General features: G+C 56.8%; 1 protein-coding gene across 10 annotated transcripts; it reads right to left on the bottom strand.

The window, feature by feature from the left end:
- Positions 1 to 8: 8 nt before the first annotated feature.
- RNF44 (ring finger protein 44) lies at positions 9 to 15198 on the bottom strand. Of its 10 annotated transcripts, none has more exons than XM_024742166.1 (12): positions 15154 to 15198; positions 14245 to 14418; positions 3914 to 4065; positions 3516 to 3705; positions 3169 to 3336; positions 2588 to 2764; positions 2320 to 2481; positions 2113 to 2237; positions 1709 to 1796; positions 1499 to 1620; positions 1263 to 1362; positions 9 to 1059 (listed from the first exon to the last, which is right to left on the bottom strand). In XM_024742166.1, exons 3-12 carry the CDS (start codon positions 4018 to 4020, stop codon positions 997 to 999), a joined length of 1302 nt encoding a protein of 433 aa, XP_024597934.1. In that variant the 5' UTR covers positions 4021 to 4065; positions 14245 to 14418; positions 15154 to 15198; the 3' UTR covers positions 9 to 996. The 10 variants fall into 10 exon arrangements, with proteins under 10 accessions (XP_024597934.1, XP_024597931.1, XP_024597938.1 ...); XM_024742163.1 differs by lacking the exons at positions 14245 to 14418; positions 15154 to 15198 and adding exons at positions 8575 to 9241; positions 9389 to 9767; XM_024742170.1 differs by lacking the exons at positions 14245 to 14418; positions 15154 to 15198 and adding exons at positions 8575 to 9241; positions 9389 to 9761 and having other exon boundaries at positions 2588 to 2761.
- Between the last annotated feature and the right edge of the window lie 3 nt (positions 15199 to 15201).

Below are 15201 nucleotides of genomic sequence, written 5' to 3'. Positions count from 1 at the left end.
GACCGCCAGCCGCCTGGCCCCGCCCCAGCCGCGCACATGCATGCAGACCAGGCGGCACCACCAGACCATTCCCTGCCCCTGGGCACCTGGTCCTGGTTGGTCCCTATACACCCCCCCGCCCATTAAACCAAAAGAAAAGAAATTGTTTAAAAAATCCACACCCTCAAATCCTACACGCGATTTTGGGCCAAATGAATAAACAAAAACTGCTGCTCCTCACGTTCATGCAAAACGACAGAGAGGGGGGTGGGGCGTGGGTCTGGGCCCTGTCACCGCCAGGCAGGGGCAGCCACCAGCAACACAGGAAATCACTCTCCCTGGCCTGGTCCAGGCCCCCTCAGGACACATGCCGTCCCGGGTCAGGGCCTGCCTCCCACCTGCTCGGGAGGTTGGCTCTGATGCCCTCCAGCAGCCTGGGCTTGGGGCAGGAATGTTGTACCCGAGGTGAGGGTCCTCTAGGGAGCCAGCCCCACCCCACAGCAACCTGGGTGGGGCTGGCTGCCTGAGTCTGTCTGGGGTCAAGGCAGGAGAACCCACTGGCTTCCTGCCACTGTCTGTCCACGCCTGTCAGTGCCACCTGAGCAGAGAGCACACCACTTCAGTGCAAGAGACCAGGCGACCGAGGACAGCACCCCCTTTGCCCATCCCGGGGCCAAGGATCTCCACCAGCCACACGAGGGGAATGAACCCCTGGCTCCCAGGGCCGGCAAGAAAAGGAGACAGACCCGCGGGCAAACAGGAGAGACTGAGTTAGGGACTCTCAGGCCGCTCCCTGGCGGGCATCTTTTAGACTGGTGGGCAAACGGGGAGGGAGTCTTTGGAGCTTGGCAAATGCAAGGGCTTATTGCAGGGGCTTCTCTCGGGCTGACCCTGGCACCAGCTCTGGAGATGCAGGCAGGAACGGCAGGGCAGGCCTGGGCCACGCCCTCCCCGGCCTTCCGGGGCCCCCGGAGTTTCCAGAGCTTTGGGCAGGGTTCTCCTGGGTGGCTGTGGACCTCACTCAGCCTCCCTGGGCACCTCGGAAGCGTCAGCCCGACAAATGGGACACGTCCGGTTGGCCTGGGGGGAGCAGCCGCACATCAGGCTCCACTCTCACCGGACCCCCAACCCATCCGGGGCTGTTCTGCTGCCCGGTGGGGACCTGGCTCCCTGAGTGGAGCCGGAACTTCTGGATGCTGAAGAGGACACGAAGGGAAGCCCTCCAGTCCACCCTCCTCCCTCACTACGCCAGGAACACCTGGGAGCGGGCGTGGCTACGTTACCTTCAACCACTTGTCGACACACTTGGTGTGGAATTCGTGGTTGCAGGGGAGGACCCGGAGCAGCTGCCGTGCCTCGAAGTCGCTGAAGCAGACAACACACCTGGGAGGAGGGCACAGAGCGTCACCCGCACACCGAAGGCGAGGGCAGGTTCACGGCAGAGCACGAAGCGCTACCCTGGGAAGACCGCAACCCATTTGTGCTCACAGAGAGACAGGAGGGGGCGCAGGGCACTCACAGCGTCTGCTCTGACTGGTGGCTGTCGGGATGAAAGCGGTACGATGGAAGCTGCTCGATGTCCGCTTTGGTGAGGCCGCGAGGCTTGGCGTCTCCCAGCCGCTCTGCCAGGTTCAGGAGGGCCTGGACGTGTGCAGGAGGGGAGGGTCAGTGGCAGCCAGGGCTGGAAGTCCCCCAAGCCCCCACCTCCCAGGACAGGGCTCCACGGGACCTCATAGTTCTCCATCTCCACGTCATCCACATCAAGATCCAGGCTGATGGTGGGCCCCATTGCTGTTGGTGACATTGGCAGCATCGAGCTAGGGGGAGATAGGTACGCGGGCCCGGGGTCAAGGTCAGTAGGCGTAAGGGGCGCAGAGCTGCTCCCGACTCCCGCCATGAAACAAAGCCCAGAACTCTGCACTGTTCACGCCAGGGACCCCAGTGTCTGTCCCAAGATGTCGCAGTAGGGCAGGGAGCCCAGCTGGTGAGCGTGAGTGTGCATGTATGGTTTGGCGGGGATGCTAGGTGGCTCGAGAGGCCCCGGGACCCCACGGGGCTGTGTTTGGGTCTAACCACTAGAGGCCCCAGAAGAACAGGGCACCACAGCTCTGGGGCAGATGTGCAGGTACTTACAGGAAGTAGGGCAGGAAGCTGGGGTAATACGGTGGTGGCGGAGGCGGCGGGGGTGGTGGCGGGAGCGGCTGTTGTAGGCGGTATCTCTGGGTGCTCAGTCTCCGGGGCATCATGTGGGAATATGGCTGCAAGAGGGGGGCCAGGTGCACGTCAGCCATGGGCCTGTCTCCCGGTCACCCTAGATCCTGGGTGGGGAGTGGCACTTACCACACCAAAGGACAGCTCCTGGTGCAGGGTATCGTGGGGCAGGTAGTGCAGGGGCACGGATGGGGACAGAGTTGGGCCCGGGGCAGAGGTGGAGTAGGTGAAGCTCCCCAGGGGGTGCTGATCCCCCCGCAGGTCCACATCACTGTCGAGCCGCTGCAGGGGCTGGAAGAAGCAGGGGTGAGTCAGCAGAGTCAGTGACAAGGAAAGCCCCCACCTCCCTGCCCCACTTGCCATCCCCTCTAGCATCAGACCCATCGCTCAGACTCACCATACGTGGGTGCTGGGTCTGCAGCGACACAAACTGCCCAAGAGGCGCCATATGAGCGGGCTGGGGGTGTGGGGCTGGCGGTGGAGGGTGCAGGATATAGTGGTCACTGGAGATAAGGTGGGGGTAGGCCTGATAGGGCACAGGGAGCTGCTGCATGGTACATGCCTGGATCAGCTGCTGAGAAAGGGGGCAGAGGCTGGAGAATGTTCTTCTGGGCTCTGGGCTGGGTCTGCTTGTGGCTGGGCCAGGGGCCATTCCACCCAGCGAGCGGTCCCAATCAAAGGCCTCTGGACCATCCATCCCTGGCCTAGGCCTCCCAGGCAGGATGTCTTGCTCTTAAGACCCACAGTTACCACTCCAAACCACAAAGCAGGCACTGGGAGCAGGGAGGTCCCTGAACTCTGAAGTGCCCTCCCACTGGACGTGAACGCACATATGCCGTTCTGGACAGGGCTGTGGCCTGGAGCCGAGCAGACACTGACAGCCTGGATGGGCGCTGTAAGCTCAGCTCAGTTCCGACACTGGCCTGTGCCTGGGGCCTTCAGCTGGGGGCAGGGCAGGAGGCCCAGGCGCTCACTCACCGGGGGCGGGAGGCAGCAGAGGGGATAGTGCTGCCCGCTGAACATCACGGAGCATGCTGGGAGCTGCTGGGTGCTGCAGCCAGGGATGTGTTGGCCTGTAGGCAAGGGGAAGCCTTGGGTCGTCACTGTGGTGACTGTGTAGGACAGAGGGACAGGTCCCTGGTGCACCTGCAGGAGGAGAGACCCAGGAACTGTAGGGAGGCCACTCTGCTGCCCCCAGGTGAGAAGCAAAGTCCTGCCGGGCCAGCTCTGGTGAAGGTGAAGTCAGGGCTTGTTCCCTCTGCTCCTCAGACCGGCTCGCCAGAGGCCAGGGGCAGCGGGGCGTGGGCGTGGGGGGTTCCGCTTACCTGCTCGTGGAGATCAACCATGAACGGGCTCTGCTGGGAGGCTGGGTGCAGCATTCGGGGGCTCCCGCCGGCAGGAGCCGAGGCTCGGCGCTCCTCTACGGGGAGGTATGCTGGTCGGGTCGGCGGCTGCTGGGAGGGTAAGCGCTCATCCTGGGTAGGTGGGCTGGCCAGGGGGCCCTCACGGCCAGGGCTGCACCACAGAGAGGAAGCCCCAGTAGCACTGACGGGGGCCGCTCATTCACAGAGCATGGAGAGAAGCCAAGGTCACTACCCACTGGGGAAGGAAGACAGCTCAGGGCCCTGTGCCCTACCACCCCTGGCCCCTGTGCCCCAGCCCAGGCTGAAAGCTCCAGTACCAGGGGCTCCGGGCTCCACAGGACTGGGAGGTTCCCTCCTACCTTCCCCAGAGCTGGCCTGGGCTGCTGCTGGGTCCTGCAGAGAATCGCCGCTGACCCACAGGGGCAGAGGGTGGCCACCTAGTCACTGCCAGAGCCCATGGCTGCATCAGGGGAGGCAGAGGGGTGGAGGGGCTGGGCCAGGGCTCACAACCCTAGGAAGCAAACCGACAAAGGAACTAAGGTACAGAGAAGTCCAGTCCCTTGCTCCATTAGGGGTCGGGGAGACAGATTCAAACCTCTGCAGCCTGGTTCCAGAGGCCACTGATGCCCACCACACCCTGGGCTCCCCAGGCAGCGCTGCGCTCTGGCACTAGGGTTCAGGCTTGGCCTGCAGGGAGTCCAGAACTTAGTTTCCTGCTCTGTGAAATGAGATCAGGGTCCGCCTCAGGGTTAAGTTCAGAGGGCTGGCCGGCATGCTTCCAGGCCAGGGGGCTCTGGTAAGGCCCCCTCAGGGTGGGGTCTCCAGGAAAACCTGTCCTGGCGTGGGGATCTACAACTCTGACCTCTAGGTAACTGGGGCTCCTGAGGGGACTCCAGCTTCCTCCCTTCTGTCTGGTTGGCTCAAGATGGATTGCAAACAGGCCTGGGGCCTAGTTCTCCTTCCACTAGTAACAGGTGAGAGGTTCTGACTTGGTTCTTGCCCTCGGGGTTCCCAGTCCAAGCCAAGTCAGTACAGTCATTCCTCAGTACCCACGAGGGATTGGTTCTAGGACCCCCACGACACCAAAATCCGAGGATGCTTAAGTCCCTTATATAAAATAGTATAATATTTGCATATAATCTACACACATCCTCCCATGGACTTTAAATCATTTCTACATTACTTATGATACCTAATACAATGTAAATGCTATGTAAATATGATGTAAATGCTATGTAAGTGACAAATTCAAGTTTTGCTTTTTGCAACTTTATGGAATTTTTTCCCCTAAGTATTTTAAATCTGCAATTGGTTACATCCATGGATGTGGAACCCATGGATAGAGAGAGCTGACTGTATACTTTCTTTCCATAATCTGTTCCCACAGTGCCTACCCAAATGGGACTTCACCTACTTTTCAAGTAAGGTACTGTTAGCCTCATTTTGCAGAAGAGAAAACTGAGGCTCAGAGACGAAAGGACTTGCCCAAGGCCTCACAGTAAGTGTCAAAGCTGGGAGGTGGGCTGACTACCAGCCTCTTGCTGCACACTGATGCTGATGGGAAGGGGTCCAGCCCAAGGGTTCTGGCAGGACGTGATGAAGGAAGTCAACCTCTGGTGAACTGGTGGGTCTGGCGTGCAGCCAGGCCCTTTGTGTGTGGGGGGAGTGCATGCAAACCAGACCCAACACAGCCCCCAAGTGGGAGGTGGGGCTTGCTGAGAAAAGAGGAAGCAAGAACCTAAACCTAAGGGAGGAAGTTGAGTGAGAATGGGGCGGGGCAGGAGCTAGGGTCCAGGTGGGGCAAGTTGGGGGGACCACTCATTAACTCCAGAGGTTGGAATGAGGCCCTGGCAGGGAAAACTCTGGAACCTGTCAGACGCTGCAATGCTGAAGGGTGCATCCAACAGGACCAGACTTTGGCTGTTCCTGCCACAGGGAACCCTGCCTCCATCTAACAAAACTCCTATGCTTCCTTCATACCCAGCTTTAAGTGTCACCTCCCTGCTAACACAGCTAGGGAACCGGTGTACTGTTCCCTCAACACCTTGTTCCTTTCCTCTGTGCTGGGCTTTATGTGCATGGGCCCTGACTTTCAAAATGAGCCTGAAAGGGAGGCTCTTCACCTGATAAGACAGCACAGGGCCAAAGCCACAGCCACAGTAGAGCTGAAATTCACATTTCTCCCACCCAACCTGGGCTCTAGCACTTGGCAGAGGGGTGGGCAGGGCCCAGTGACCAGCTTGTGTCCAGCACAGGGCAGGCCTGATGTGGTAAATGCACACTGGAGAGCCAATTACACAGGTCTAAGGCCATGTCTGGCAGCAGTGAAGTTAGTGCCAATGATTAAAAACTGGGACATAAAAAAACCTGTCCTTTCAGTGTGTTGTGTGTGTGGCGGGGGGAAGGAAGCAGAAAATCTGGTCCCACTGGGCCCTCATTTCTGCTTGACCCACCTCACTCTGGGCATGAGTTTTCTCTCCAGGCCACCCCAGGCCCATTCCTTGCCTGCCCACCACAGGTGACTGGGGTTGTGAGCCCCCAGCGTGGGCCAAGTGCATATCCTTACACTCATGTGTACACACACAGCCTCCTTGATTCCTGCTGATAATCCAGCCAAGCAAACAAAGGCCAAGAGAGACTCAGAGGAAACCCCTAAATAACTTAAAACAACAGACTCCTGACCCACCCCAGATTTTTGGATCAGAATCTTTGGAGGGTTGGGGAACAAGGGCACCTAGATTTCTACTAAACTCCCCAGCAGTTTCTACAGCACAGGCAGGTGCTTGAGAACCTCTGTTCTAACTGACCTCTGAGATCCTGGGAGCCCACAGTCCTGCCTATGAGGAGTATACAATACTTCCCATGTGCCATCCTGATAAGTCCTCATAGCAACCTTCAGAAGTAGGCATGCTGAGGCTCAGAGAAGTGAGGTCCAAGGCCAGTGAGTTGGAGCTGTGAGTGCTCTGGGACATGGCAGTGGCTTCAACTGCTCCTCTTGTGCCAGGCTGTCTTGAAGTCCGGGCAGTGTCAAGGCTCAGGGGTGCAGAATCACAGAGGCCTAGGCCCATGGGAATCTGCTCTGGCCAGCCTCTTCAAGGACACCCACACCTCAGGAAAGGAAGTGGCAAGGAGCTGAGAAACCCAACCACCAGACAGAAGGCCTCTAACTGTGACTGATGGTGCCTAAGATGACAGTGTTGACCCTTGCATTCTTACACACAATACCCTGACTTCTGGCCAGAGTCTTGGCTGAGGATTGGGCACATTGCCTCCCCTCTCTGAGCCTCAGTTTATTTATCTGTAAAATGGGAATAGCCCAATAATCACCTGCCAGGACTGCTTAAAGGCTGCTGCACTGATTTGTAAAGCTTAGGTGTGAACGATCACTATCAGAAAATACAACAGGCTGACCTTCACTCCCACCCCCCAAGCAGCTTAAAGATGCTATTTTAAGCTCTGCAGGAGGCAGCTGGGAAACATGCCTCCCTCAGGGAATATCCCCTCCCAGCTGGCAAGGGAGGGGACCCTGGTTCTTGACTGGAGACAGAGATGGCCCATGGGGAACTCACCCACTTCACAGTTGAGGAAACTGAGACCAGGAGAAAGAAAGTAACTTGCTGCAGACCACAAAGCCAAAGAAGGACAGAATTAGTCCTGGCTGGCCCGTTAGGCCCAGATTTCCTCAACCCCTGACTCTCATTACCATCAGTAACCTCAAGAATTACCTAATGCCAATTCTCTACTGCAGGCCCTAAAGGAGATCAGGAGAGCTTTCTCCTTCAGGCATCCTGACTAGACCTATTGTGGAAAGAAGCAAGTAAGGCCCAGAGCTGGAGCAGCAACTTGCTCAAGGTCAAACAACAAGGCCACCACCTAACTGCTCTTTCACCACACCTCCTCTGCGCTGGGCTCTCAGTGAGGTCTCCGTAAAAGGGTCTTGAGGGTCCCTAAATCCAATCTCGCCCAGAAGCAGGGACTGCACCTTGCATCCACCCCCTCCCCCAGGAGGCAGCCAACTCCCTATCCCCATCCTGGTCTAGGGAGACCCCGACATATCATTTGGGCCTGGGGGCTGTTTGCAGGTACAGGGACTGTTTTGCAGATAAGCTAAGTCAGGCCCTGAGAACAGGAGCAGACTCAGGCAGGCTAAGAAGCCCCCCTCCCACCCCTCAAAAAAGAGGCGGGTTGGGCCCAGCACTGACTGGTGGGCAAGCAGAGCTCCCTAACTGTGGTGCCTGGAGGCAGCTGAGAGCAGGACCACCAGGCTTTGACTTAAGAGTTGTTGGCCAGCCCAGACTCCCTGGGTGACCTTGGTCAAGGGAATCTTCCCTTCTGTGAGCCTCAGTTGCCACAACTGTAAAATGGGAGTGGAAATCTCTCCTTCCCAGAGCTCCCAAATAAAGCCACAAGAGGCAAGACGCAAAAAACCAGGTGGTCACATTACTGGGGGAGGAAACCAGTGTCCCTGAAGAGCAGGCCCCTCCTCAATGTGGGCCAGGAGCAGGTTGCGGGATTCGGGGAGCTTCCTCAGCCACCCGTCCCTGGGACTGGAGACGTGGGTGGGGAGGACGTGGTACAGATACTCGCCCAGAGAGGGGCCTCCCTCGTCCCCCTCTCACTCCTTTGTGCCGGGCTCGGAGGGACATCGGGGGCTGGAGGCCATACGGCGGCGCCGGGGCCAGAGCGCTGTGACTTTAAGAGCCGAGGATCCCGGACCATGTGCTCGGCGTGAGACAAAAGCAACAACAAAGGAAGTGGCGGCGGCAGGGGGAGGGGGCGGCTCCTTCCTCTCCAACCGCAGCGCTCTGCCTCTGGAGAAGGGAGACTCGGCCTGGCCTTGGGGGGCGCTGGGGGTGGGGAACGGTCCCGGATTCTAGAGGCCTCGCCATCTCCCCTCCGGACTGCCCGTAATTAACTCCTGCAGAGCCAGCTAGATCACAGCCCTCAGTCCCAGGGGAAGGGGGGGCAGGAATTCCAGGGATGCGGAAATCGGGAGCTGGGGGCTCTGGCCCCGACTCACCTTCGGCCGCCTGGCTACACGTTGACTCCTTTGTTCCCGATCTAGGACGGCCAAGCTGGGCAAGAGGCGGGGGGGTGGGAGTGTGCTGCCTGGACCCTTTAAGAGCCCCCGCCCTGAGGAACAATGTGCTCCCTTCCCCACCCCCGGTCCGGGGGCAGTCCGGCTCCTTCCGCGGCCCTCTTTCTTTGTTGTCCGTCCGCCGGGCGTCTGCCTCGCGGGGCCCACGCGCGGTCAGTCTCTTGGCCCAGGCCCTCTGGTAGCGGGAGGCGGCGCAGGACGCGGCCGGGTTTGCGCAGCTGCCGGCGACTGGCCCTTTAAGAACTGTCCGCGGCGGCAGCGGAATGTAACAAACCCCACATTTGATTCACAACATTCGAAGCGGCGGGGTCGCGCGCCGGGCGGGAGGGGGACTCGCGGGGGCGCGCCGGGAGGTTCCGGCAAACAGTAGCCGGCTGCTCCCCGCGAGGGCCCCGCCCCTTGCTAAGAGTTCCGCCCCTCGGGGGCGCCAAGAGCCAATCATTCGCCGAGACTCGGCACGTGATTTAGTGGGCCGCCATCTTGGAAGGCAGATTTTTTTTTTTTTTTTTAAAACCTCCTCTCGCCCCCACCTCCTCACTTAAAGTGCCCGCAGCCATCACAGGAAAGGGGCGGGGCCACACGGTCTGACCTAAAGACGGGAGACAGCGCGGTAAGCAAGACAAATTGGCTGTAACTCTAACTTGCTATGCAAACTCACAAATCACTCATGCTTCTGAGGCTCATTTTCCCCGCCACAGAAGTGGGTCCCGCCGGGAGAGCCGCAGCCCGGACTTACTGTGTCATGGTCCCCTTCTTGGGACGGCGCCTGGGACACAAGTGCAATGGACCTGACCTTCGACGGGGCAGGAGCGGCTCTTAAGCCAGTCAGAGTGGTTAGGAAGGCTCTAACAGCCCTGGGCCGGCAACCTCCCCGGAGATGACGTCAGCCCCGAAAGCTACTGCGCCGCGATGACATCATGGCCTGGCCGCCTCGCATCTCCTTGTTTATACTGCGCGGTGGCTTTAAAAAGTTGGGAGGGGCTGGATTGCCCAACGAACCAATAATGGGCAACCCATGCAAATAAGCTAACGCTTGTCGGGAAGGATTGGCCCGGCTCGCGTTGACGTCACAGAGACATTTAAACACCCCGCCCCCAGCGTGGCCCGGGAAAAGGGCGGGGAACAGTTTGAAGCTGGAGCAGTAGTCGTCCCGCGCTCTAATTGCTCTAGGCGAGGCCTCGGAGAGCTTCCTAATTAGGGGGATTGGGGAACTAAACCCAATTAAGTCTTTAGTTTTCTACTGTACTCCTCCTAGCAATTATGAGACGCATTACTACAACCTGCCCATTTTACAGATGGGTAGAGAGAATCAAGAGGGGTGTCATTCACCCCAGGTTACAAAGCGAGGAAGAATGGCCGAGCAGATACTTGAACCCAAGCCAAAGCCCAGCGTCGTTCCCCTTTGACTCGACGCCTCCTCAGGCAGACGTTATACAAAGTGGGGTATTATCTCTACATCGAAAAAAAAAAAAAAAAAAAAAAAGCTGGGAGCTGGGAACAGGTCAAATAAATTATGCATATAATCAATAACCGGACTCCTCTGTATGCAGCTGCACTGACATAGGGTTACCTCCAGCACAGCCCTAAACAAGATACCAGCAAAAAATGATAAACATTTGTTAAGCCTGTGTGGTGGGGTTGCTGGGTGTGTGTGTGTGATTTTCTATGCTTCTTTGGTATATTTCATAATCCCAAATTTAAAAACTGAAAGAAAGATACTGAACAGAGTATAACAGTATCAATGTTTTTAAAAATTGGATATATACAGTAGCTGTATATAGAATATTCCTGGAAGGATATACAGGAGACTGATTAATAACTGTCCTCAGGGAGAACTGGAGGAGAGCACTGGGTCAGGATAGACTTTTTATTGTATACGCTTTTGTACGTCTGCTCCTTAAAAACAAAACAAAACAAGAAAAACTCTATACAGTATAACCTACTGAAAATTCTAAAGAAAATTACTGTGAAAGAGTATGTTTTAAATATTTTAAGCCATAAAAAACTTGTGTTCCTTTAGAGTCAGAAATCCCCCTTTGGAAAGGGTATCCAGTGGAAACAATCCAGAAGGAAGCTGGGGAACAGACATGCTTATCCAAGTGTTGTTTAGACCAGCAACAATCTGACACCATAATGTGGATGGCAGCCAGCAACACAATGACTGAAAATGGTACCCACTCGCTGTTTGCATATCTCTAAGGACAGAAGATCAAGTTCATGATGCAGTGCTACAGATGTTACCTGGAATGCCAAACTCTATCCATCATAGTTAAACTATGTGTGCATGAGAATAAATGGGGTTGCGTTTCTCTAACCATCTCCTTATCAGCAACTCTCCCTTCTCCTAAATCCCTTCCAACCTTTTATTTTTCTCACTCTGTAAGAGCAATCAGAAAATCCTTCCCACATTCGAAGTGCCTACATTGTTAAGACCACCCCCCTGCTTGCCTGTGTAGGGATAAAACCTGCAATGGCTCCCTAATGCCTGGCTTTCAGGGCTCTGTTTAACAAGACAAGCTTCCCTTACCAAACTTTTTTTTTTTTTTTTTTGCGGTACGCGGGCCTCTCACTGCTGTGGCCTCTCCCGTTGCGGAGCACAGGCTCTGGACGCGCAAGCTCAGCGGCCATGGCTCATGGGCCCAGCCGCTCCGCGGCATGTGGGATCTTCCTGGACCGGGGCACGAACCCGCGTCCCCTGCATCGGCAGGCGTTGTCTCAACCACTGTGCCACCAGGGAAGCCCCCCTTACCAAACTTTTCAGGCTCACCTCTCCCCAGCCTCTCTCCCACGACCATGGCAGTGCTCCCTCTGGCCTTCCCTGCCTGAGATGCTCTCTCTCTTCCTTTCTACGAATCCATTCCTCTTCTCTGTCCCTTGAGGCTCTGCTGCCATCTCACCTCTTATAGGAAGCTGTGAAGTCTCTAGCTTGTACTGAACTCCTCTGTCTCTGAACTCAGGCCTAGACACACCCTGACCTTCACTTCATGCCATTTAATTTGTACACAACCCTGTTATGATTGCTTCGTGTCTCACTCAGTAATCTCCTCCTGGGCTTCCCTGGTGGCACAGTGGTTAAGAATCCGCCTGCCAAAGCAGGGGACACAGGTTCAATCTCTGGTCCGAGAAGATCCCACATGCCGTGGAGCAACGAAGCCCGTGCACCACAACTACTGAACCTGTGCTCTACAGCCCATGCGCCACAACTACTGAGCCTGCGTGCCGCAACTACCAAAGCCGGCGCGCCTAGAGCCTGTGCTCTGCGACAAGAGAAGCCACTGCAACAAGAAGCCCGCGCACCGCAACTAAAAGTAGCCCCCGCTCGCCGCAACTAGAGAAAGCCCGTGCGCAGCAGCGAAGACCCAACACAGCCATAAATAAATAAATAAATAAAGAATCTCCTCCTGGCGGAAGAGGATACAGCATTTTTAACTGCACTGACATTCAGCCTTCACTGAGAGGCAGACACCACAGGGGTAACCAGTCTCATTTTATGGTTGAGGATCTGAGGCTCAAGGAGGTGAAGTGACTTGCCCGAGGCCACAATGTGAAAATCCTTTACCACTCCCCACCCTCAGAAAGCGACTCCAGTAACTACTCCACAGTCCAGTTACTCCTTTGAAGCCACCAAGCCTCTGACTGTGCCATTCTCTCAGTCTAAAATGTCCCCAACACCCCTACTCACCTCTGGCCAAACCCTGCTCAACCTTCGGGGCTCAGCTCAAAGGCTGCCTCCTCGGAGCCTCTCCTGACCATCTGCTGGCTTCTTCAATATACGGCATGACTATTATCACACCACATCAGGATGGCAGAAGGTATCTCCATGGGACTGCTCTCCCTACCCGCAGCAGGGCCTGGCTCACACTTCCTTGGATGCCCAAGGAAGGGACTCTGTATTGCCCTTCCTTGCCCCTGATGCTTCAGGGCCAGGAAATCCTTGCCCTGTGTTCTCTCATGCATGACACTCTAGTTTACGCCCCTGGGAGGCCCTCAGTAAATTCCCACAGACCTCTGGGTTCCCCCCAGGACCGGAGGCCAATAACACATCTCCCTCTGAAAAACCTTGCTGGGTGCATGCAGAATCACTCTGGAGCAAGAGGGAGGGAGGCTCAATTTTACCAGATTTCCCAGAGAAGTCAGAAGTCTGGACTTTCCTCTCAGGTTCACTGACAAGTCTTATGCTTTGGAACCCCAACGTGGGCCCAACGGCCTGCATACCTACTCTGTGCCCCATTCTTGTCACCCCACCCCCACTCCCTTGAAGGCAGGTTACTTTCACCTTACACAGATGAGGAAAGTGGCTAAGGAAATGACTCCCCTTGCCACAGATCCCAGAAGTGTGGCCCAGGTGGGGGTGTGGCTCACTCTTGCCCAGGCATCTGCCTCGAAGCTCTGTGGAGAAATCAGGGTTCTAGAGTCTTCTGCATGATCTGGGCAAGTCCTACCCTGATCATCTCATTGGTCCTTCCAATGACCTAAGAGCTAGGTACCAGTGTTTGCTCCAAGAAGCTTGGGCAAGAGAGGATATGATTCACCCACCGTCACACAGCCATCAAGGGGCAAACCTGGGATCACATTTTAAACGAACATTTAGTTTGGTGCATGCAATGCAAATGCCAACACAGGGTCCCCAAGTGTTGCTCAATAATCAAAAGCACAGATGTCCTGGGGCAAGAGACTCTCCAGATCCCAGAGTGGAAGAGTGGCAGAGAGGGATTTGAATCCTGGTCCCTCGAGTGCAAAGTACTGGATGCTACAATCCAGCTTCCACTCCCAGGCCTCCTCTGCAGGATATGGGAGGGATTCTGTGCAGGCAGGAAGAAGGTGGGGTCATCGGTTCCTGCTGGAGCCCTCCCCTGTTCCATCTGCCTACCTAAGACCTGGACAGCTGGCTGCCTCCTTCCCTCCATCAGGATCAGAAAGTACTCCACTCCTTTTTTCTAAGACCCCTCAAACTCTCCTCCAGATGCAGGGCCTTCCCAAGTGGAGCTGGCAGAACATAGAGATTGAGGGACCATCCAGGGACACACAACACAGCCTGGTAAAGCCAGCTCAGGACACAGACCTCCCAGCTACCCCAGGGCATCAGACTTGAGCCTCACGCTCCAGGCTGGGGGTTGACAGGCCCCCGGCCAAGTCCTCTCTGCTCAGGGCAGGCCTGAACACACCTGAGCCCCAAGCTTTGTCTCCCCTAAAAAGCAGAGGCTGTTTGTGCATATGGGGGAGGGCAGAGTGTCTGTAAAGGTGTTCCCAGGTCTGGGTTCAGGGCTGCAGCACTCTGGCTCCAGCTTTGAGACTTGGTCACTTATGTGGTCTCACTCTTCTTCAGTCTCATCTGTAAAACCAGGATGATGACAACACTAATGACAGATGACATTTACTGAGCACTTAGTGTGTGTAGCACTGCTGTTCATCTCCTATAGGCTACTGAGGGGGCAGGCATACACTGATGGTTAAATACAGAGCCTCTGAAACCAGCCCACCGAGGCTTGGACCCTGGCTCTGCCTTTTATCAGCTTGGTGACCTTGAGGAAGTCACCACCTCTATGAGGCTCACAGTTTGTCCAGGTGTAAAATGGGGGTGATTATACCTACCTCAATGAGTCAATAGTGGCTCTCACTTGTGTGTGCATCTTCGGCGGTACCTGCCTGGCTTTCTGGGTCTGGGTCTGCGCTTGAATGTGTGAGCTTTGAGGGTAGGGCGTTGGGAGGGGCTCCCCTTTCTGACTACCTCCCCGCTGTAGCTCTCACCACTGGAACCCGCAGGGTCTGCAGAGGAAGGAGCAGGTACCATCACCACATCATCCGGTGATGAAAATCGGGGGCTGTAAGAGTGGGGGTGCCTGGCAGACCCAGGGAGACATGAATCCAGCCGAATTCCCCATTTTCCCTCTATCCAAGGCCAGTTTCCTACACCCACATCTCCTTCCTGCCCCCGATACCATCTCGACTCAGGCTTAATAGCCCTCAGGCAACAGAAGGTGTGTGACCTTGGACAAGACACAGACCCTCTGGAGTCCCCGCCTTCCTACGCCGTCAAAGCAGTAACCAAGCCGCTGGCGCGCGGCCGTCTGTTTCCCGGACCCGCAGCAGCCCCAGGGCAGGGCTCGGGTCGCTCTGGATCCCCAGCGGCTGGGACAAGGAGCGTTGGTAAAGTGTTTGGGGCAGCCGTGACGAGGCCAAAGGACTGCAGCTCTGTCCCGGACGCCTGGGGCCCAGCCGAAGCCGACACTCGCCAGGGGTTGCGATCGGGGCATGAGTGGGGCGCAGGGCACGCTGGGACTCGTAGTTCCCAGGGCCTCCCGTACTCGGGCTCTTAGACCTACCGGGCGGAGCAGCTCTGGCTCCGGGTCCCGGGACAGCGAGCTCCGGCCCTGCGGGCGCAGGCAGCGGCCTCGCTGGATGTCCCTGTGCTACACTGCCAGCCCGCGGCCGCCCCCTATCGCTCCGTCTCTCTGGCCCCGCGCCTGGGGCGCAAGGCGCGGGGTCCAGGCCGGGCGTTACCTGGGGCCGCGGCGGGGCTCCACCCCCACCGGGAGGCCGGCGCGTCGC

Source organism: Neophocaena asiaeorientalis, unplaced genomic scaffold (assembly GCF_003031525.2).
Source record: "Neophocaena asiaeorientalis asiaeorientalis breed wild unplaced genomic scaffold, Neophocaena_asiaeorientalis_V1.1 scaffold259, whole genome shotgun sequence".
In the NCBI taxonomy this organism is placed as follows: Eukaryota; Metazoa; Chordata; class Mammalia; order Artiodactyla; family Phocoenidae; genus Neophocaena; species Neophocaena asiaeorientalis.
This window is presented reverse-complemented; position numbering and strand designations above follow the sequence as displayed.

Bases quoted from the DNA above. Each gene is read 5' to 3' on its own strand.
- RNF44 (XM_024742166.1), bottom strand. From the start codon at position 4,020: ATGCAGCCATGGGCTCTGGCAGTGACTAGGTGGCCACCCTCTGCCCCT. The intron at 2,765-3,168 runs GTGAGTGAGCGC...CCCCTTTCTCAG, and splicing joins TCTGCTGCCTCCCGCCCCCG to CAGCTGATCCAGGCATGTAC. The intron at 2,482-2,587 runs GTGAGTCTGAGC...TGCTTCTTCCAG, and splicing joins AGACCCAGCACCCACGTATG to CCCCTGCAGCGGCTCGACAG.